This window comes from Bipolaris sorokiniana (assembly GCF_000338995.1).
Source record: "Bipolaris sorokiniana ND90Pr unplaced genomic scaffold COCSAscaffold_22, whole genome shotgun sequence".
In the NCBI taxonomy this organism is placed as follows: Eukaryota; Fungi; Ascomycota; class Dothideomycetes; order Pleosporales; family Pleosporaceae; genus Bipolaris; species Bipolaris sorokiniana.
This window is the reverse complement of record NW_006911916.1, coordinates 7,206-27,833: the sequence shown is the minus strand read 5'-3', so window position 1 is coordinate 27,833 and position 20,628 is coordinate 7,206. Positions and strand designations below refer to the sequence as shown.

At 46.7% G+C, this 20,628-nt stretch overlaps 7 protein-coding genes across 7 annotated transcripts; 2 read left to right on the top strand and 5 right to left on the bottom strand.

Annotated features, from left to right (window-relative positions):
* The first annotated feature begins 515 nt into the window (after positions 1-515).
* On the top strand, positions 516-2,422 carry COCSADRAFT_154939 (uncharacterized protein). Its single transcript, XM_007707833.1, has 4 exons — positions 516-1,471; positions 1,524-1,650; positions 1,705-1,897; positions 1,944-2,422. The coding sequence occupies exons 1-4, from the start codon at positions 649-651 to the stop codon at positions 2,391-2,393; spliced, it is 1,593 nt and encodes a 530-aa protein (XP_007706023.1). The 5' UTR covers positions 516-648; the 3' UTR covers positions 2,394-2,422.
* Positions 2,423-2,531: 109 nt separating this feature from the next.
* Positions 2,532-4,105, bottom strand: COCSADRAFT_104187 (uncharacterized protein; the record flags this gene model as incomplete). Its single annotated transcript, XM_007707832.1, has 4 exons — positions 2,532-2,777; positions 2,832-3,005; positions 3,052-3,860; positions 3,991-4,105. 4 exons carry the CDS (start codon positions 4,103-4,105, stop codon positions 2,532-2,534), a joined length of 1,344 nt encoding a protein of 447 aa, XP_007706022.1.
* Positions 4,106-4,747: 642 nt separating this feature from the next.
* COCSADRAFT_49934 (uncharacterized protein) lies at positions 4,748-4,960 on the bottom strand (the record flags this gene model as incomplete). The annotated part of the gene is made up of 2 exons (XM_007707826.1): positions 4,748-4,789; positions 4,850-4,960. Coding segments are annotated over 2 exons (153 nt in total), but the record flags the coding sequence as incomplete, so codon positions are not given.
* A 752-nt stretch (positions 4,961-5,712) lies between these two features.
* COCSADRAFT_176742 (uncharacterized protein) lies at positions 5,713-7,634 on the top strand (the record flags this gene model as incomplete). Its single annotated transcript, XM_007707831.1, has 6 exons — positions 5,713-5,725; positions 6,293-6,316; positions 6,363-6,423; positions 6,484-7,036; positions 7,089-7,177; positions 7,235-7,634. 6 exons carry the CDS (start codon positions 5,713-5,715, stop codon positions 7,632-7,634), a joined length of 1,140 nt encoding a protein of 379 aa, XP_007706021.1.
* Positions 7,635-7,763: 129 nt separating this feature from the next.
* On the bottom strand, positions 7,764-9,310 carry COCSADRAFT_42022 (uncharacterized protein). Its single transcript, XM_007707817.1, has 5 exons — positions 9,220-9,310; positions 8,945-9,157; positions 8,588-8,882; positions 8,379-8,537; positions 7,764-8,316 (listed from the first exon to the last, which is right to left on the bottom strand). Exons 1-5 carry the CDS (start codon positions 9,244-9,246, stop codon positions 7,913-7,915), a joined length of 1,098 nt encoding a protein of 365 aa, XP_007706007.1. The 5' UTR covers positions 9,247-9,310; the 3' UTR covers positions 7,764-7,912.
* A 1,234-nt stretch (positions 9,311-10,544) lies between these two features.
* COCSADRAFT_185916 (uncharacterized protein) lies at positions 10,545-13,420 on the bottom strand. The gene is made up of 4 exons (XM_007707830.1): positions 12,923-13,420; positions 12,789-12,872; positions 12,188-12,728; positions 10,545-11,081 (listed from the first exon to the last, which is right to left on the bottom strand). Exons 1-4 carry the CDS (start codon positions 13,019-13,021, stop codon positions 10,879-10,881), a joined length of 927 nt encoding a protein of 308 aa, XP_007706020.1. The 5' UTR covers positions 13,022-13,420; the 3' UTR covers positions 10,545-10,878.
* Positions 13,421-16,271: 2,851 nt separating this feature from the next.
* On the bottom strand, positions 16,272-18,448 carry COCSADRAFT_185915 (uncharacterized protein). Its single transcript, XM_007707829.1, has 3 exons — positions 18,114-18,448; positions 16,951-18,063; positions 16,272-16,837 (listed from the first exon to the last, which is right to left on the bottom strand). Exons 1-3 carry the CDS (start codon positions 18,159-18,161, stop codon positions 16,490-16,492), a joined length of 1,509 nt encoding a protein of 502 aa, XP_007706019.1. The 5' UTR covers positions 18,162-18,448; the 3' UTR covers positions 16,272-16,489.
* Positions 18,449-20,628: the final 2,180 nt, after the last annotated feature.

The following is a 20,628-nucleotide window of genomic DNA, read 5'->3' as shown; positions in this document are numbered from 1 at the left end:
GGCTTTGCGGTGAACCCTCAAAGGCACTTTCACTTTGCGCATATGGACTTGAAGCCAAATAATATTCTCATTGATAGGGAAGAGAATTCGTCTGTAGGAAAGTGGATACTCACAGATTTTGGCATCTCAACCTTTACGGAAGATGACGAGGCAGCCTCTGCCGACCTTGGGTCATTTGAAAATCTTACATTCAGAGCGACTCCTGCTCGTCCGCCAGGAGCTTATCAACCTCCAGAGACAGAAAAGACGGACCAAAGAAGCGCAGGAAGAAGAGGAGATATCTGGGCCTTTGGTTGCATCTTTGCCGAGGTTCTTAGCTTTGCGCTAGGTCGAAGAGCTGCTGTGGAAGAGTTCCGGAACAGTCGGAAGCAAACCCCGAACATGGATGATGCTCGGGGGGGACAAAACGGACCCAAAAACGATTTTTTCTACGAAGAGTGTACAGAGATTTTGCAGGTGAACGGGAAACTTGGTGCACAGATCCGACAGTCCTATCGTCTTCGTTCTGGGGTTGACAAATGGTTGCGCAAGCTGCCTACAATATCTACTCATCTAAACAGCACTATCGACTGCTGTGTTCAGACCATTCGTGATATTCTCGAGGTAGACGGTTCAAGAAGGATTGGAGCTGAACATTTGGTCAAGAAGATGAAGCATGTCGCATATCACGTTGCCCATGCTCGTGAACCTAATACCCTCCAAAACTGTCCACTAGAACAGTCAAAACTTCAGCGTACTTTCGATCCGCCTCTCTTAGATGTATCTGATGCACCAAAACCAGGAGAAATAGAGCGGTCACCTTCCATCCAACTGATCACACCCGTATTGGGCAAAAATGACAAATCGGTCGATAACGGTGCAGCCATGCCCTACAATAGCACTCCAAACTTCCCAGAACAACCTCTTCACGAGATAGGTTCGCTTCAAACGCAACAGCATGGGCCATCACCTCCTCTTCCTCCTGCTGGACAAAAAACTCGTCCACACTATGTTCATGGCCAGAAACATTCGACTCCTCGTCGCAACGACTCGACCCGAGGATCAGCTAGCACCATAAGCCCTGGTGAAGCAAGTGAATTTTCTTACGACAATCAATCAGATAGGTTCTATCGGTCTATTGGTAAAACATCCAGAGCCGACCTTCACGGAGTCACGATCGATCAAAACAAAGAGCGTGACGTAAAGAATCTCGTAGAGTTTGGCATTCCTAACTTACAAAAGTCAACAATTCATTCTATCTCACTCTGCACATCTGGGAAATGCTTGGCCTACCTTGTCACACAGCCAAAAGATGCCCACCAGACAGTTTTTCTCTTTAAAGTATCTTTGAAAGATTCAAGTCTTCAATTTGACCGTTGTTTTTCACTCCCGCCAGTCCCGGTGTGGAAACACATCGTCCAGGCAGGCTATAATTTTGTGGTATGGGGTAATCAAACTGGAGGGATAAAACATGTAGTTGTACCACATCTGAGTCATTTTGATCCAGGCTGACGATTTAATGCAGGTCTTGATCGGAGGAGTAGACCGCGATTATGAGGTCTGGGACTCGACAATGAAACAATGGCTTGCCTCACTTATTAGTGTAGCCATCTCTTATCATGGCTCGGTAGCACTTGTGAGTGCCAAGGTTATATGTTATTTCAATTTGAAGTCAGCTGTCCCTATCCTGAATGCCATTCTAACAGCCAATCTGACTTATTATAGTGATACTTCAAGCAGCGAGACCATTTTGTCAACAGGGAACCAAACGTTTACTGATGCCAGGTTCAATGATGATGGGAGTGTTCTCTACGCATGGTCATTTGGTCGACCAGACGACCGCTTACATATTTGGCTGATTTATGAAGCTACAAGAGAACTGATTCAACCCACAGATTCTCAAGGAAGCTATGCATCAGTAAGACCCAAGTTCTTCATAAGAGATAAATAGTAACAGTTTCAAGAGACAGCAAGGAAGTTCAGAAGTAAAGATAATCCCATACAATAGCTACCAAGGCTGCATTATCCATGTCCCTGGGAGTACTTTCTTTCCTGCCCAAATCCGAAGCACGCAGCGCGGAAACAACGAACGACTTCCCAGGATGGAAAAGATAATAGCAGATACTGTGGCAGCTTGCATCTTTGGGGATCATTCACTGCTGGTGGTGGAAAAAGGTTATTGGCATACTCGCATCAGAGAGTACCGTATTGCTGGTAGTGGAAATCAAGCCATCGAAGATACAGCCAAGAAGCCCCTTCTGGAGTGGAGATTATCTGCTGATAAAATTACTCAGATGAGAGTCGTGCCAGTGCCGGATACTGACAATCTTGTGATCATTCTTTGTATGCTGGAGAACAAAGTCATCTTCATCCCAATTGTCGCTAGGGGAGTACAAACCCAAGCCCAGAGATAGGGTTTCAAACATATAATTCAAATTCTCACAAATTGCTTTTCTATATTTACAATACCTTCTTACATATGTGATATTGATAGATGTTAATGAGCCGGCGACTTGCATACACAAGGATCACGAGAGATCGTGGATAACCCCCTATCCTGACTGAGTCTTTCCCTTCTCTGAACAAGATGTCGTATAATTGCTACGTGGCTTCCCTTGAAAAGGCCATCGGAATGGCTTGCGCTTGATTCTAGAATCGATGTACAAGATGAACACGTATACGGCGCCAGTCATGACAATGAGTGGTAGCCAAGTAGCAATGAAGATCCAAAAGTCCGGAGAGACCTGGAGCCTCTTAGAGACAGGATTGAAAAGAAACAAATTCATACCGAAAATTGACTAGCTCGATGTTAATAAATAGTCTCAGATATACAAAGTGGGTCCAATACTCACGGCAATGAAATTTCCAGGTAGATAGACAGCGGATACAAAGGTTATAATCTTCACAGTCGCACTATCGTCAACAGTGTCTTCGGTAAGCTTTTTCAGCCCCTCAGTCAGGTTCCGTAACTCGGTGTCTATTTTCGCGGCTTCGAGTTGGTTGTGCAATGTCAGAGTATACCCAATCTGCTTACGTTTAGCTTTGTCTAGGTAATGTGTTCACAGTACTAACGAGATCGATCAAATTCTGCACTCTTCCTTTAAGCACGTCTGCGCTCTCGATATATCCTTTCATCTTACACTTGTGCGCGCTCAGGTTCTCCAGCTGGCTCAACGGCTCAAACGATGCCATTGAAAATTGTTCCATCAAAACGAAATTACCAGAACAGCACGCGCGTGCGAAGATGATGAAGTCGTTGATATTGCGTAACTGTTGAACGCGAAGGAAGCTAGAGCTCGGTTCGGTGTGCTCGGGCTTCACGACCATGGCTAAGTTATTCTCCTCTGCGAAAAGTTCTCCGATGTAGCGAAAGTACCAGCGCCAGTTATCGAAATACTGTCGAAAGAGCCAGGTGTGCAGGAGGAAAGGATTACTGCAAAACTCTGCTCGTGCCACAGGATCCGTCTCCATGGCTGCTATCACTGTCTCGACAGGTGGAGCTCGAATTGGATGTAATAAAACAATAGTGTCAACCTCATCGTAGCGATGGAATACCCCTGTATGTCGAAAGGACCAGGGATCTTGTCCACCACGTTGATTTTGCTCTACGTAACGGATTTGGTAACTCAGGTTACAATCACCTGGGGATTTGGCACGGATAGCGGTGTTGCTACTACTCCCTTCTGCAATGTTTGGATTTTGTCCAAACGAGGCTACAACGTCTGCGAAATCGTAGGGAATGCGGTATTGTTCGAAGATATGCTCCAGAAGACTGTTTGTAATGTCCAGAGCTGATATAGTCTTGCGTGAGTAGATTGAGCTGTGCGTTGTCATTATGAGAAGGCGGTTATTAAATTCTAGGTCAACGCACATGATACGGACTCGCGTTGGTTTGAGGGCTTTACGACTGAGCACCTTCTCAGCCTCGCTTGGTGATGTATGAAGTATTGATATATACGAATCTGAGATGGGTAAGCTTGTTACGATCTACTAACGTTTGCATTTCCTAACCTTTCGCAATATCTGTTATTCTGATCTTTACCGCAGTACAATCATCCTTCAAGAGGACTTTCGGTTTTGAGAAATTCCACGGCCAGACACGCGGCTGTGATCTGGCTGGTGACATTATACACAAAATTGGATGAGGCAGTCGTCACTTGAAGCTAAAAAATGATATATAGTCCAATTATTCAACTCGCAAAGTGCACTGAAACTAGTCAAGAAAGAAGGCACAGCAATGCCGCGGTCAAAATCATGATTTCAGCTTGGTCGCAGCATGATCATCACATGGTAGTCCAGCCCAGCGGCAAAGCCCGTCTCACAGATGGCGGGCGCAGCTCAGCTGCACTAGAATTTCATGCTTCGATAACAAGTATAACCATTCTAATAGGTCCATGATCACATAATGGCCTAGCCCAGGGGCGAATTCTGTTTTGCAGATGGTGGGCGCAGCTCAGCCGCACTAAAAGTTTATGTTTCGCTAACAGGTAGAACTATTCTGATGGGCCCATTACACACACCATCTCAGCGGGGAAACAAACAATTAAGCAACTCGATTTTCAGGCATTATCGCAGATCCACTTCAGCCACAAACTCTTGCGCCGCTGCCCATCAGCTCTTACCCTCTTGCTTCGATTTCATCAATGAGATTCCTGTAAAGCTGTTTAGTGGAACAAACTGATGTTCTTCCAATGCAATACGTACAAGATGTCTTCCTGAGGCTTGATTAGAATTTAATAAAGAAACAGACAACTATACATACTGGGTCTACTTTCTCAGGCGCTTCGAAGGTCCACCTATCACATACATGCTGCGCGACAGTAAGCCATGAACCTGGTTTGTCTTTTTTGGTCTTATCGCATACCTCAACTTTAAAGTCGTAGTCCGGATTCCCTTCGCCAAACTTTTCTTTCAGGAAGTTCTCTAAATCCTCTGCGGCCAGAATGTACCGCGTTTGGGCAGGCTCGATGATGTTGAGGACCATAGTGCGAAAAAAGTTGCAAATCGTTCAGGAAAGCGCCTTAGTGCTTCGGATGGTTTTGCGTGTGGTATCCATGACTGCCCTGTTGTATTATATCCTGTCTGCCTTATGACTTCCGTAGCGGAGTCCTTCCTAGCAGGCTGCAGGAAGAGAGCCATACTATTGGAAAGGCTGCTTAACATAGCCGAGTGGAGGTTGCCATTGCGCCCTCCACGAGTTCAGCATTTCTCAGCTTGGCCAAGCCCTCTAAAGCTGAGGACGACCAGCTGACTTGTCAACAAGCAAGCCGGCTCCTGAGCTGATCGAGCTGAGCCAAGTCAAGCCACGCTGATACCCTTTTATTGTGGTATCAATCCAAACTAAGCTTGATGCTCAGCTTGGCTCAGCTTGCTTGTTGACAAGTCTGACGACCAGGCTGCTAGATAACCAGACTGCCCTGCAATTTCATGCGCGTGATATCAACCCTACTTCCCAGCAGCTTCTTTTGACGCCTGGAGCTGGTGCAAGGAGCTGCAATCATGCCTGTTCAGGACAATCAGCCGAAATTACAGTTAGTTGCATTCATGTAGATGGTTTAGTGCTTAAGTAAAAGGCTGACGTAGCGTAGTCAAAATCTCCAGGGATGGATGATCTTCGTACGATACCTGTTTAGATTTTCATCGCTCTGAAACTCCGGCTGACATAACTACGAACAGTTCATTGTTATTAGCGCCGTAATAGGTAGCGGTATCTTCAGTAATGGTGGTCCTGCGATGGAGGTCGCTGGCCCGGCCGGAGCTTTGGTTGCTCTGGTCATTATGGGTGTGGCACCCTCTTCCGCAAATACCGTTTTCTCCATGGAAACCTGACTCAGTATGGCAGGAGTAATTGCAATCTGTGTTGCCGAAGGCTTGAGCGAATTAACCCAGCTCTTTCCCGCCCCAAACGCGATCGTCGAATACGTGCGAGCTTTCGTAGATGAGGACCTCGCATGGGCGGTTGGTATCGCATACTGGTAGAGATTAAACAAGCTTTGGTCTAGAACAAGGCGCTGATATCTGTATAGGTTCACATACTCCTCAATCTTTGCTACGCAAAACCTTGCAGCGGCGAACTTAGCTGTATACTGGGGATTGAAGCAGGTCTGGCAGATCATAATTTTCTATTTTGTCACACCTGGAGTTCTTGTCGCCATAAACCTCGTCGGTGTTGGGACTTTCGGATGGATAGAGGCTATTGGTGGCATCCTCAAGATCATGCTTGTGTTTGGTGCCACTATCGTTCTTTATGTTATTGCTGCGCAACGTACGTCAAAAATATTCAGCCAATCTCACATTGTCTAACATACAATAGAAAGCTTTTGGTCTGGAGATGGACGTATGTCTCCATATTCAGTATTATAAGCGGGTGCTAATTAGAGCAGCGATACAAGCCGGCTTTGAACACAATAAGACTTTCACTACCAACAAGTACCGCGCCCTCGCGTAAGTGTTCCAGAGTCTGATAATGTGTATCATGAATCTATAGAGCTGAACTCCAGGTAGCTATGTGATTCCCATGATCGCTTTTGGTTTCCTTGGCATCGAAACCGTCGCCGTAACCGCATTCGAAGCACGCACATCTCACTCTTTAAGGCTTCCATCTCAGTCAATCGCTTACATTGTACTTTTGCTATACTTTTTATGTCTACTTGGACAGTGCCTCAACGTCTCATGGCAAAATGGGCATCTCCCATTGATCTATGCCGGCATAGGGGACGATGCAAGAGATACTAAAAACCTCAAGGATCCGACCTCCAGCAGTCTCGCCATAATTGCGCTCTGGAACTATGGGCAAAAAGGTTTAGCAGGGTTTTTGAATGGTGCCATGATCTTTAGCGTCATATCAGCTGGTAATACCTCACTCTACGTCGCATCGCGAACACTTTACGGTATCGCGAGGGATGTGCCGACAACGAACTGGCTGGGTAGGTTCTTGCATAGCTTTTCTGTGGTAGTGCCAAAGACTGGAGTCCCAGCTCGTGCCCTGGTTTTCTCAGCAGTCGCGTTTATATGGTTGCCATTTCTCAGTCTGAAAGGCGGATATGCAGTACAATATGTAAGTTACAACCAGTCAGGTAGTAACACGACTAGACTGACGATTAACCAAGGTCATCGAGATATTCCAGATTTCTGCGAGTGTCAGCTGCCTGATTGTCTGGGCTGCCATATCTTTTGCGTATTTGCGCTACTACATCTGGTTCGTTAAGCCCATTACGCTTCACCACATCTCAAGCTCCGTTAACAATCTACACAGGCTCAAACGCTGCGACAAGAATCTTGTCGACAAGTACCAACAATTCGATCGTAGCGACGGCTCTTACCGACCATTCACGGTACTTGCTTTCCTACAACCGCTTCCTGCCATCGCTGCAATTGCAGGCTGTGTTATCGTCTTCGCTTTCTGCAGCGCGACATGGTGGGATAAAGATGTCACATTTTCAAAAGTCGCGATTGGCTACGCGAGCCCCATCATCTTCTTTGTGCTATTCGTCATCTTCAAGCTTATCAATCGCCGGATGTGGGTTCGTACAAGCGATGACTTTGTCGCTCTTTCGAAGACGCTGGATAGGCTAAAGTGGTATAAAACGGACGAACTTGATCTTAATCGGCAAACTCAACGAGAGGAGGAAATGAGAGTACTTGATCTGCCGTAGGTATCCGCATAAGAACTAGACAGATTTATTCATCGCTAGGTATATTAAAATCAATTATACTTTACTAGAGAAAGATGCTACCAATACCACAAAGTTAGCATTCATGATTTGATATAGGTATTAACTTAGCTTGTTAAGCTAGGTAGTAATAAAATTTAGTAGAAATATTCCAGTAAGCAAATGTTCTATAACAACTCTGATAATTGAAGAACAATGCTATTAGTAGCAGAGTTAGTTATATATTGCTAAAACTATAGCGTTGAAGGATCCAAACTAGGCTACTTCTTACCCCTAACGCTACTCCTCTCGTTGTCGCTAACGCTAAGATTATCTCTTTCACTTGTTGCAATAACTTCTCCAGCTTTATATATTCGATCTGTCTCCAATTCCGTCAATTCCACTTCGCTACCATACCCATTCTCCGTTATCGCACCTTCGATGTACACCGGGCCTTTGGGCCGGCCCTTTCGCCAGGTTGAGGAGAGTTGGGCACTAGTGACGCCACAGTGGTGTTCCGCGTTGCTACGATAGAAGACTTTGGTTGAGCGGGAGAAGGGTGGCGTTCGGGAGCTACCTTGGCCGCTGTCGGTGGCAATGCGGTGGATCTTGCGGAGAAGAGGACGAAGCGAGAGGCACGAGATGATCATGATGGAGATGGTATATTCGGTCATAGCGAGAATGTCTTTATCAACCCAGGAGAATTAGCTTTCAGGATTCTATAAGATGAAACCTTGCATCGCTTACACATCGGCAGATTGTTCACGACAAGATCCTGCACGGCAAAGCGTACAATACTAGACGTGATAGTCAAGCTACCAAGCATGAACATGCAAAGCAAACCCGCTTTCTCGCGTCGATATCTGAGGTTCAGGCTCTGGATGACCGGGAGTGGCAAGAAGAATACTGTCATCGAACATCAGTGTCAATAGCAAAGTGTCTGGGTGCATACTTACTGAAAATCTCGGAGATGATATTGAGGGACCAGGTCAGCTGGCCCAGTGGCTTTGCGCTGAAAGCAGAGCAAGCTTCAGGATTGTCGGACCAGTTGACGGCCATGTCAGTACCACACCAAAAAGTAATGGCGACATAAGCTGCGATAGCTGATGCTGTCACAAAACATACCACTGCCCACAGCCCTTTGCGCATCTTGGGCGACGTCGCGGGAATGATGCGTATATAGAACGCAAGCATGCTGAATTTAGGGACGAATAGCCCGCCATCAAATAAGTATATCGTGGCGTATCGGAGCTGCTCGTAGCTTTAGCACTTTGTGTGTTTTAGGATCGAACTAGAAGCAGTAGAACACGCACTCTGCGAACATCTTCCGAAGGTGAGATGAAGTTACTCATTTCATTTGCTCTGTATGTCGCAGTGTCGCAAGCAATCAACGCAGTGCAGTTCAAAACGGCAAGGACAAGCCACATGTCGGCTATGAACATTGACGTTGTCTTATTCCGAATGTGCACCCCAAACCGACAACCAGCAAGCATGATGCTTATCACATACAAACACCATTCAATGACCTTGACAGCATTAGAAATAGAAAAAAGTGTATGCTAGATACACGTGGCATAATTAAACGTACGATAACACTAGTCGGGTCGATCGACATGGCGGATAGACGCCAGTTTGGGGTTTCTTATTTCAATCAGGTGTCCATCAATGAGCCACTTGCACCCGGAGAGGTGGTAACAAGTGGGTATTTGTAGGTTCCATAGGATCGACTTGGGCACGCATGATTGGTAGCCATATAGCACATATTCACGCTGGTGGTGCCGAAGAATGAGCCATTTAGAGAGCGCGGCCTTGCGGTCTCAGTACCCGCTTCCCCAAGCCGCGGTGATTGTGTTCCATAGCAGAATTACTAATAACCTAGTGTTTCGCTTCTCCAACGGTAGGTGTAGGCAGCGGCCGTGCATCTGGCTGGGCGCGAAAGCCGATTCGATAGTGGGGAATAGAGTTTGTGGATTACGCCATACTAGCTGGAAGCTACTCTACCCGAGCACGCAAGCGCGCCCAATTATAGTGTATTGCGACGCTTCCTGATGAGCCCGCCTGCTTTCATTTGCAAGAGACCTTATCTTACGAGTTAAGGCGTTCCAGCGGTTCCCAGCCCCTGAGACGGACGGGCATGCCAAGGCGGGTGGCAAAGTCGAGACCTAGAAATCAAGGTGTAGCATTCGAGATTCCTGACTCGAGATTCAGGACATGGGATTCAGGCTCAGATTTTGGCATGATTGCCCCTAGCTGCATGGCGATCTTGAGTTCAACTCCTATAGCATAGTGCAATATTACCTCGCTGCCAAAGCCACAAGCTGCCCGCTCGGGTGCACGTCAGATGCCAGTGAAGTCATGCAAATGCATGACATTCAACGTTTGCACGGTAACGATAGCCCCTAGATAGAGAGGGAGGCGATGCCAAGGTTTCTAATCAGACGCAAGCCACGCCAAGTATCCAGGCACTTGGATTGTGGATAGCTAAGTGCAACAAGGCCCCAAGCTGCCCCAGGGTGCTGTCACGAACGCAGCAAACATTCGACTTGTATTACGAGGGTCACAGTTATAGGTTGTATTACCCCTGAAGCAAGATTCAAGATGGCAGAAAATGTCGACGGTTTTCTGACGAAAAATCGTAACCCTTCTACTCGATATACTGCACTTTTATACTTTTATACTAGATATTAGTTACCTATACTATATAATTAGAGAAAAAGAACCTTCAATAATACTATGAGTGATACCCAATCTTACTTCTTTAAGCTTAATTATTACCTAGTTTAGTTTTGTTAAGGGCGAAGAGGCCTTCGAACGAGAGTGCATTAACCTATATTATAGAAGAAGAAAGATAAAGAAAGTAAAGCTATCGTACGACGTCTCTCGCTTTATACTCTTGCCTTAGGTTCCTTCGTACGAATAAGGTTTCGTGACTAAGCGGTGTGAAGAGGACACGTGATACAATCACGTGTTTTACTAAGTAAATTTCTTTTAACGAAGAAAATAATATTTTTATACCTCTAGATAAGGCTGCTGAAATGGATGCTCGGCAACGACGCTCTAGAACTGTGTTTATGGCCTTGCGACCTTCGTCTATTGAACCGACCTTGTCCCACTGTAGCTTGGCCCAAAGTTTGATCTCGCCGCTATGTAAGCACCCTTCCTTGTCAGCTTCTAGCAGCCGTGCATACATTCTAACCGGATATAGTAAGTCGCTAGCCTGTATAAATTAGATCGCTACCATGTTGGGTTAGACCGGCTTGATGGCTTGATTGTTGGCAAGTCTGCCACCGACGACTACCACCGCGGGTGCTGCCCACTGCGGAAACGCTTCGGTGACCCACATTGTATTCGCGATGGAGAGGGATGCCCATGAGAGGCTATTGAGGCCGTAGGCGAGGTAGTAGATAGCGAAGTGGTACTTGTAGGACTGCGAGGCCGTAAACGAGTGTGCTTGCGTTGCCTGTTAGAATGGGAACGATGTAGGTGGTTAGGTAGTGTTCTACTTCTAGCACGTCTTTTATATTTTGACAAGGCGCTTGATGAGTTTGCCGCCGGGGAGACCGGCGGGCGGATACGCGAGGAGGGTGCCCACGGCTGAGGCGTTGTTGACGTGGATGAGGAGGGAGGAAGGGATCAGCAGGGCGGTGCAATAAGGACGCGGGCGAAGGTTGGGCCGATGGACATCATGCCGGCGAAGCTGAAGGCGGAGGCGAGCAGGACCCAGAAGATGAGTGGGTTAAGGAAGCAAAAGAGGATTTGGGCGTTGCAGTGGCCAATTGATAGGAAGGAGGCAAAAGGGGAGCGGGAGAGGGACGAGGAATAAGGCAATGATGCCGATGAAGCCCGTTATCGACCAGAAAGCTGCAATGGCTTTGGGGCGCTAATCGATGAACGTCATGTCGATGACCATCAGAGATGGCCAGATCAGTACGAAAGATGACAAGGCATGGGATGTTGACGAACCGAAGTCACAGAGAAACCTTGGCCCATGCCAAGCAAGCACACAAACAAGAGCAGCCCACACACTGTGGTCCATATCTAGTTAGGGGATATCTGCAGCGCTCTTCATCAACCACATTTCTGCCGCAACTCTAGCGATTTTCCCTTTCAGCCAATGGAAAGGACGGCGCCGACAATGGTACTTGGCATTACGCTGGTAGCGAGCGGCCGCTTTTGAAGCCATAGGTGGAGCTGACCGAACATGCCTCCCCAACAAGAAACTTTAGCTTCATGTTGAGATCTTAGTTGCAGCGACGTCATTGTGCAGCGCGGAGCCATGCATCTGTGTCAAGATTCTTACAAATGAAGAGTTGTAAAGCGCTTGTAACACATCAAATTCTTAAAATACTACGACGCATGAGCTATACATAAAACTAAAGAATAAGTGCTAAATGAGTGGCAGGTGAGCTTTGTAACAAGAACGTACCACAAAAGACGACAAAAAAGATTGGTAAACATCTCGCCCTAAGAAGCCAAAACAAACAGAAACCCTACAATCTCTTCTCACCTATCACAAACCTAGCAGCACCTCGCAACATAATTGCACTTGTACAAACCGCCATGGCCCGACCACATCCTCTGGCGCTTGACCTTCTTTCCAGCAACAATAATATACCTATCGTTCTGCACGACGGCCACATGTTTGATCGACGAATCCTTGGTGCACCTTCCACTCGACTTCGTGCTCCAGAAGACCAGGTCGCCCTTCTGGCGGTTGGCATATTTGATGTGCTTGCACTTTCTGGACTTGTACTGCTGCCAGGCGCTGTGCGGCAGGACTTTCCTCTTGCTGGTCGCCTGGCACACGGCGTACTTGGTGAGACCGGAGCTGTCAAATCCGCCTCTGGTAGGACCATTGCAGTCTCCTCCGCCCCATTTGTATGGAACACCGCGTTGCTTTAGAGCGAACTTGTAGACCTTTACACTGCAAGTGTCTTTGCGCGGAACGAGCAAGGGAGAGGAATCGCGAGCCGTAATGGCCGGCTCATTGTCATCATCGTCGGGTATGTGGTCGCCATCATCAGGGCCAACGCCTTCATCTCCCCCATCGTTGTCGCCATCATCCCCTGTATCATTGGCATCAGGAGGAACGCAGCACTGAAGGATGGATTAGCAGTTGCGTTTGCTGATAAACGTTGTTTTGTTTGCTATTCTTACCGAAAATCCGGCGGTGGAGCAACCATCATCAACGACACTGCCCTTGCAGGTACTCTCGTCCTGCACGCAGATACCATCGCCATCCTATTGCATATTTGAGTTCCAAGTCTAACCAGTGTGATTGTGTGCCTTACACCGGTAGAGCATTTAATATCTGCTCTCAATTCAAGAGGAACGACGACTGCTGCTTTCGCAGCAACCGAAAGAGCGAGGAGGGAAATGATAAAGCGCATTTTGGTGATGTTATCTACAACTGGGTTGTGATGCAAGGATGTTAAGGTGAGTTGAGTATCGAGAACCGCAATGCGAATGCACCACTTTATAGATTTTCAACGAGGAATAAAGGGCCCCCAGAGACTCCATGAAGCCACAATCTCGCATTGGAATAGCCAACGCGAGAGTCAAAACATTTACGTTGGTCTGTTCTAGGTTTAGTTTAATTTGCAAAACTTTGGGTCGGAGAGTCCGCTCGCATACTTTTCATGGAGTAGTGGAAGTTCCTGATAACATTTCCATGAATAGAACGACAACTCTAGTCTGGTCGGAATCCATCCAATGCATACTACTAGCGTACAGTAGGTTGAGTGATTCCTGATTCCTTCGCGCGTTCGGTTGGGTCTTGAACCTTTCAGCTGGCTAGCCTCTAAACAATCAGCTCAGTCTTTTGGATCCCGTCAATTAAATCTCCGCATATTCTAAATCTTCAGCTCTGACCAGTTCGCAATTGCAATGCGAAAGATACGCGAGACTTAGCAGCGATGCGAAGAATACGTGGAGCTACCTTCGTGTGATGCGCACCTTCGCGTGATGCGTACCCCCAGCTCCTTCTCATACGGTAGTTGACTCAGCAACACAGCTAACGTAACATGTTTCTCCACCTGGCGCATGATGTTGGATGTCCGCCCATATAAATTCTAAAGCTCTACGAAGTTACATATATTATGTACAAGCTAGAATTTCTAGTGGAGAAATCATTTTTGTAGAAGATGTGTGTTAGAAGTATGAGCTAGCCCATCGCTTTTTGACTACAAGCTTTTGATGGAGATTCCGGACTTACGGTTAACTTCATAAACTGATGGTCATCTCTCGTTCTTGTTTGGCTCTTCCCCAGCACTAACACCCTTACGGTTGTCCATGGCTGGAGGTGTGGGGCTAGGAAGATGATGTGACAATGGTAGAAGTTACGCATGTCGAATGCGGGGGCATTCTACATATGCAAAATAGCACCAAGCTGACCAAAGTAACCCTTGGCATCTATTACCACCATAAGCAGGGTGGGTGGACGACCCACACCTACCACACCCTTGTCTTTGAATCTGTAGGGCAGAGAGCAGAGAGTCGGAGCTGCATCGGCTCCTGCGTCGCCAGCGGATACTGTATCGGCGATGCATAGTCCACTATAGGCAACACCATGCTCTTTGCTAGCTGCTTGATAGTATTGGGCTGGAGTTCCTCCAGCCTATGCAGTGCCGCATTCCGCTGCACACCTGAGTGATGACATGTTATGGAGCCACTCTCATCCAGATGCACAGGTAGCGACTTCACAGCTAATTAGATCTTATCGTTAGAAACGATGGCTCATATGCGAAATGCAAGGTTTATTGCTTCTTTGTCTAACTAAGGATCTCGGTGGAGAGAGCTAGCCATTCTGTGGTTCCAGTTGCTACCTTGGGAGCACCACACCAATAAAACGGTACCAGAAATCTTCCTGTCAGCCACGCCTACAGTCTGGACGCATGCCAATTTCAGCCAAAAATAATCGGCAACGCTGCGAACATATGGTTGGCTTAGGCAGAAGTCACGAGGGTGTGAGTGCGGTGATGCGAGCGCCTTACTATTTACAGCTTCCTCACCATTCTCCAAAAAGTATCGCAACACGTTCAAAGGCCAATCGCTTAGGGTTACTCTCTCTCCCAATTTCCGCTTCAACCGACCTAATACCGTATCAGCCCTAATATGCGGCCACAGCATCGGACTGCGTTTCCGGTATACATGCTCAATAGGCCGAACTTCGCTAAAATTAGAATAACAACATAATTTAACCTTTGGTTTCTTAAACAAGAACGATCTCTTAATATTCAAGACACTACGTAGACATTTATTGTTAAAAAAGTTTACTACAAACTATATATGTATAAACTCTTGCTACATATTAAGAGTGAAAAGGCGTTTGAACGAGTATGCATTAACATACGTTCATAGTTCTAAGTTGTAACGGCGCAGGCAAGACTACTCGGATCAGTATCGGCGGTAGTGTCACTCAGAGGCATATGGGAGTGCGTGGGACATCAAACGAGCCTTGATTCGAATAGACGCCTATAGGCCTTGTACGAAAGGATATTAAAAGTCTATAGCGCTAGCTACAGAGGGTGTCTTCTTATATACTTATGTTAGTTAGATCCAAATCGGATCCGACCTCACAACGAGTGGTTGATGAAGAGGACGGCGAATACTACCTCCGATCCGGCTCTGGGATTATTCCGGCACCTGGCGAAGTTGTAACATCGTTACACTAACTTGTAATCTCTAGAGGCACAAAAAGAGATATTTCAAGCTTTTTCTACTCCCTTAAGATAGGACATAGATACTTTAACTCCTATCTAAAGAGAGTAAATAGAAGAGAGATAGATCTTTGTAGCTATAAGAGAGCGTAAATAGTAGAGCATCTACTTCTATACTACGGCTTCTATAGCGCAGAAAGAAACTAGCTTAAATAGACTCTAGGCTAAAAAATACTTAAACTCTCACTTCTACTCCATACCACGAGCGGTATAGAAGCTACTTTAGCTTTTATTACTAGCACGAGGATAGGAACAAGAAAGTAGCACCTAGGCTAGGAAGGCTAGAAAAGAATAAAAATAAGAAAGAAATAACATGAAAGAAAGACGAAGAAGAACAAATTGGATTTTATTAGTACTATTTCCTATCCCCTAAGACAGCTCGCTAGAAGGCAGCCTAGCTGCCCTACATCTCTCCCTGTTACTAAACTACTCTTTAGCACTAGGCATCTAGAAAGCTAGTAATAGCGCAGCTAGATAAAGGCCGAAGCACCGTAGTCACGCAATACAGCATAAAGTACCAAATTATAAATAATTAGATAGAACGGCCTTAGGCCAAAGTCCTACATAGCCAACGGCTGATACAGGATTATAATGGAATAATAATAATAATAGCCCCCTGCAAACCAAGAGCGCGGGCCACACAAATGGAACAAAGGTTTGTTCTCCATGGAATAACTGTCAGGGCAACATCGCGAAAATTCGTACCGGAGGCAGATGCGCTGGAAGAGAACTGGGCCCAGAATATAATACGCCGAATATAGGTCGATAATCTCTCAAATAAGAGATAGCGAGGCTCCAAAGCGAAAGCTGTCACGGTACACCTTGCGTCCCGGCACGCTTGGATTGACATTAGACGTTTGGGTAGGTTGCTTGCCTTATTCACTTAGGTAGCTCGATTGCTTGTGAACTACATTAACTTATGATCCATGTCAAGAATGAAAGTAGCAGTCTAAAATCTGTACATTTGCTTTCTACTACAGAACCTGAGGAGTGGAATACAAGCTTGGCGCATCTCGCACAGGAGGTTCAGCCCAAAAGCAACCACACCATCGAATAAGACGTCGCACTACTAACAAAAGATAACTTATCGACACCCAACAACAAATATACCACATCCCGAGCAACCCCAAACACACGCCCTTAGCCTCTCTCCACCTGCTTCAGCTGAACCCACAACGGCCCCTTCTCCCAAACGATGAACGCCCTCTGTTCATCCGGCCAGCCGTGACTTTTGGGCTGTAACACAAAGTTGAAGTTCCACACGAGACGAGCAAGAATGACCTTCATCTCGTTGTAGGCCAAATTCTTGCCGACGCAGTTCCGTGGACCAAAAGAGAAGGGCTGGAGTGCTGCTTTCTTGTCGGCGTTGAACTGCGGGTCATGGTGAGGATGGTCAGGACCGAGCCAGCGCTCTGGGATGAAGGAGTCGGGCTGGACAAAATTGTTGGGGTTGTGGTGGGTGGCCCACTGAAAGATTGTGACGATAGTCTAGAAGGTGTTGTTAGCCATGGCTCAATTCGTCCTAAATAGCTTTGAGAGTCGGCCCATTACATCCTTTCCTGGATGACGGACCGCAGACAATGTGATGTGGAGGGACTTACGCCTTTGGGAATATATTGACCGTTTACGTATTCACCCGGAGACACACGTGGAGGCGTCTCCACAGCGGCCGGATAAATTCGCAAAGTCTCCTCAATGCATGCGTGCAGGTATTTGAGTTGCGCAGTGGACAGCATCGTTATATCCCTCTCAGTAGGGAAGGCCGCCCGAACCTCTTGTTGAAGCCTCTCAAGAGCCACCGGGTTTGTCGACAGGTAGTAGGTACAGCCCGAAAGTGTAGTAGCTGTAGTCTCGCTGCCAGCCACAATGAAGCCTTCGGAGTTGCCCAAGATCTCTGCATGACTCATGCCCTTCTCGTCGTTGTGACGAAGAATGTACGTCATGAAGTCTTTCCGATCGTTGGGTGCTGGGCCAAGTGCTAGCCTTCGCTCTACTTTGTCGTGACTCATTTGCCTGTTATCAAGTCGCTTTTGCATGTCCTCCCTGGAGATCAGCAGCTTTACGATCCAACTCAGGTACGGCAACTTCATCAATGCTTGCATTTGAGAACTGGCTCTGATGCCAGCGAAGATCATCGTGACCCACGGATGATAATCGCTCTGGTCTAGGCAGTGAAACGACTCCCCCAAGGCCAGGTCTCCAATGATGTCGAAAGTCGTAAAGTTGTACCATTTGACAACGTCGGTTGGTATACGTTGCTCGGCGTGTTTCCGGAAATGATCAAAGAGCTTGTCAATGTACTGCATGATTAGCGCCTCCTGTCCCTTAATTGCAGCATCCGAGAATGCATGTGCCACGATACGGCGTTCACGTCGGTGGTCCTCTCTATTGGCCGTGAAGATTGAAGTATAAGACGCGTCTCCGAGCTCGAAGAAGGGCTTCCATTTAGGAAATTCGGGTCGACCGCCACGACTGTGTCCATAGACCTCAGGCCATCCAATAGTTCCGTCGACGGATATCGAGTTAGGCCCAGTACGGACTATGTCACCGTACTTTTCATGGTGCTTCAGGACCTTTTTGGCGAAAATACCCAATAGATTGTTCTCAACGATATACGGGATTCCAGAAACTGCAAGGTGCTTCGGTCCCGAAATCTTGCGAAGAGGATGTAAGAAGAGCCGATAGACTGCAATGCCCAATGTACTGACGACGCTCTGCGGAATTTATTAGGAGGTAGCTGCATAATCGAAATGAAGACACGTACAATCTCGAGTAAAAGTAGCACAGCTGCTGCTGCCTGCTGATAGGACATCTCGATCGAAATGACGAAGATGCAAGTAAATGTAGAGTTTATTCGAGAGCTGCTTTGGAGACGGGGATCTTGGTCCTCGAATACACGGCGTGAGATGCAATGCGGATGTGTGTCGAATAATGGCCATATCACTTCGCACGGGAGGACGACATAATAGATACTCCGCGACGAAAACCCCCCTGGGTAGTTAGTTAGACTTCATACCCTGTCTCTTCATCCATGGCTTCCACAGACATGGATGATGTCTGCCAACGTTTCGCTTTGACATCTTGGGTGGACCCCTATTAGTGCACAAGAAAGCGATTTAGTGGTGACGACCAGGCATAACGGTCGGATCTCAGTCATTCGCGGGGCGCTAGCCTCGATGAGTTACATCCGCCAAAACCTCCGCTGGGAATGCTAGGGTCGGATCGTGGCTGCTCCGGCTTCCGTCCTCAGCCACGCGCCGTTGCTCCCAACCGGATGTCGTTACTAGCCATCCGGTCACGCCAAGCTTCTATCTCGATTCTACCCCACGATCGGCGTACCTACACCTAGGTAATCTCTTGTGCCCAACGCCAAGCCGGTACGAAGGACGAATGTTGCCAGCTTCTAGACAACATGTTCGCTCCCGGACCAAACTTCGCGGCGCACAAGGTCGATTCAACCTTGCAGACCGGCAAAACTTCAGTCGGCCATGTCCTCAACGAAAACAGGTCCTTTCCGTATTGGTAGAGGAGTGCGAAAGCCTCATCGGTACGCGCAAGGTCAAGTCCTCCTCTCTTGTCAAACTGACGGCGCGGATAGAGCATGTTTTCTTCCAGGCTTGCGTCACGCGAACCAGACTTGTCAACAATCAATCCAGATTGAGACCAACAATTAAGCTGGACTAAATACATAGATCAATCAAGCCAATCCAGTCTATATAAATTATCTTATCAATCAAGCTAAGTATATGCCAGATTGATTGATGAGATTGATAAGATTGATAAAAGAAAAGTGGGGCAAAAAAGGGCAAAAATAGCTGTGAATCGAACTTAAGGCCTCGCTTGTGATCACTTACCCTGCTTACGTAAGTCGGACCGATTAACTAACTAGCGTGCGGGGTCAGTAAGTGGGCCACCCCACCCCACCTGACCTAATATTATACGCAATTAAGCTATAACGTAAAGCACCACCGAGTGTGCTACCCCACCGAGTGTGCTACTTTTTCTTGGTATCGCGAACTTCACGTACGAAAGACAATGCCTTAACAATAGAACGTGATATTTACTTAGTAAGAAGGTAGAATTACTCTAGCTATTTAGGCCTATCATATAGGCCAGTTTAAGAGCATTCGACGCGCTGCAGCAGCCTACAACGTCTATTATTAGTAGATCTCTCAGCGGCTTTAAGAAATTACCTTTCGACCTATAACGTAGCTAAATTGCTAGAAGCTAACTAAATCTAACGAGCAAACTATTATACGATATATTCTTAACCTAGACTCCTAAGTGTTAGAGATATAAGCTAATCAGCTAATCTCTGACATAATCCGGGTAATCAGCACTAACGTGCGGGATCAGTGAGCTGGCCAGATCAGTAAGCTGGCTGTAACGATGTTACAACTTCGCCATGTATCGGACCAATCCCAGAGCCGGATCGGAGGTAGTACTCGCCGCCCTCTTCATCAACCACTCGTTGTGAGGTCGGATCCGATTCGGATCCGACTAAGATAAGTATATAAGGAGACACTCCCTGTAGCTAGCTCTGTAGACTTTTGATATCCTTTCGTACAAGGCCTATAGGTGTCTATTCGAATCAAGGCTCGTTTGATGTCCCACGCACTCCCATATGCCTCTGAGTGACACTACCGCCGATACTGATCCGAGTAGTCTTGCCTGCGCCGTTACACTGGCCGCCCGAAAACCCACCAAAAATCGCAAAAACCGACCCCTGCAAATTTAATAACGCGTAGATGATAAACTCTATAAATCTAATAGTGGCCTTCTCTACTTACTTTAAAGCTCCTATTCAGATTCCCGACAAACAGACCTTAAGTAAATTAAGATATTAAGATTTTATTAAGTTTTGGCCCCTAAATCACTAGATCTCGAGGTTTACAAGATTATATATTTATCTACTAAGCCTAAAGCTTTAAAGTAAGTAGAGAAGGCTACTATTAGATTTATAGAGTTTATCATCTACGCGTTATTAAATTTGCAGGGGTCGGTTTTTGCGATTTTTGGTGGGTTTTCGGGCGGCCAGCTTACTGATCTGGCCAGCTCACTGATCCCGCACGTTATACTCGGATTCTTTAGTCAACCAATCCCTATACAATTCATCTATCTATTACGTCTATAGCTACGTAATCTACTACTAGATAGATTCTTCTAGAATCTAGTATAGCTAATATATAACATGCGGGATCAGTAAGCTGGCCGGAACAGTAAGCTGGCCGCCCCACCAAACTCAACGCGACGTTCTGCACAATTGAGCCACAACAATA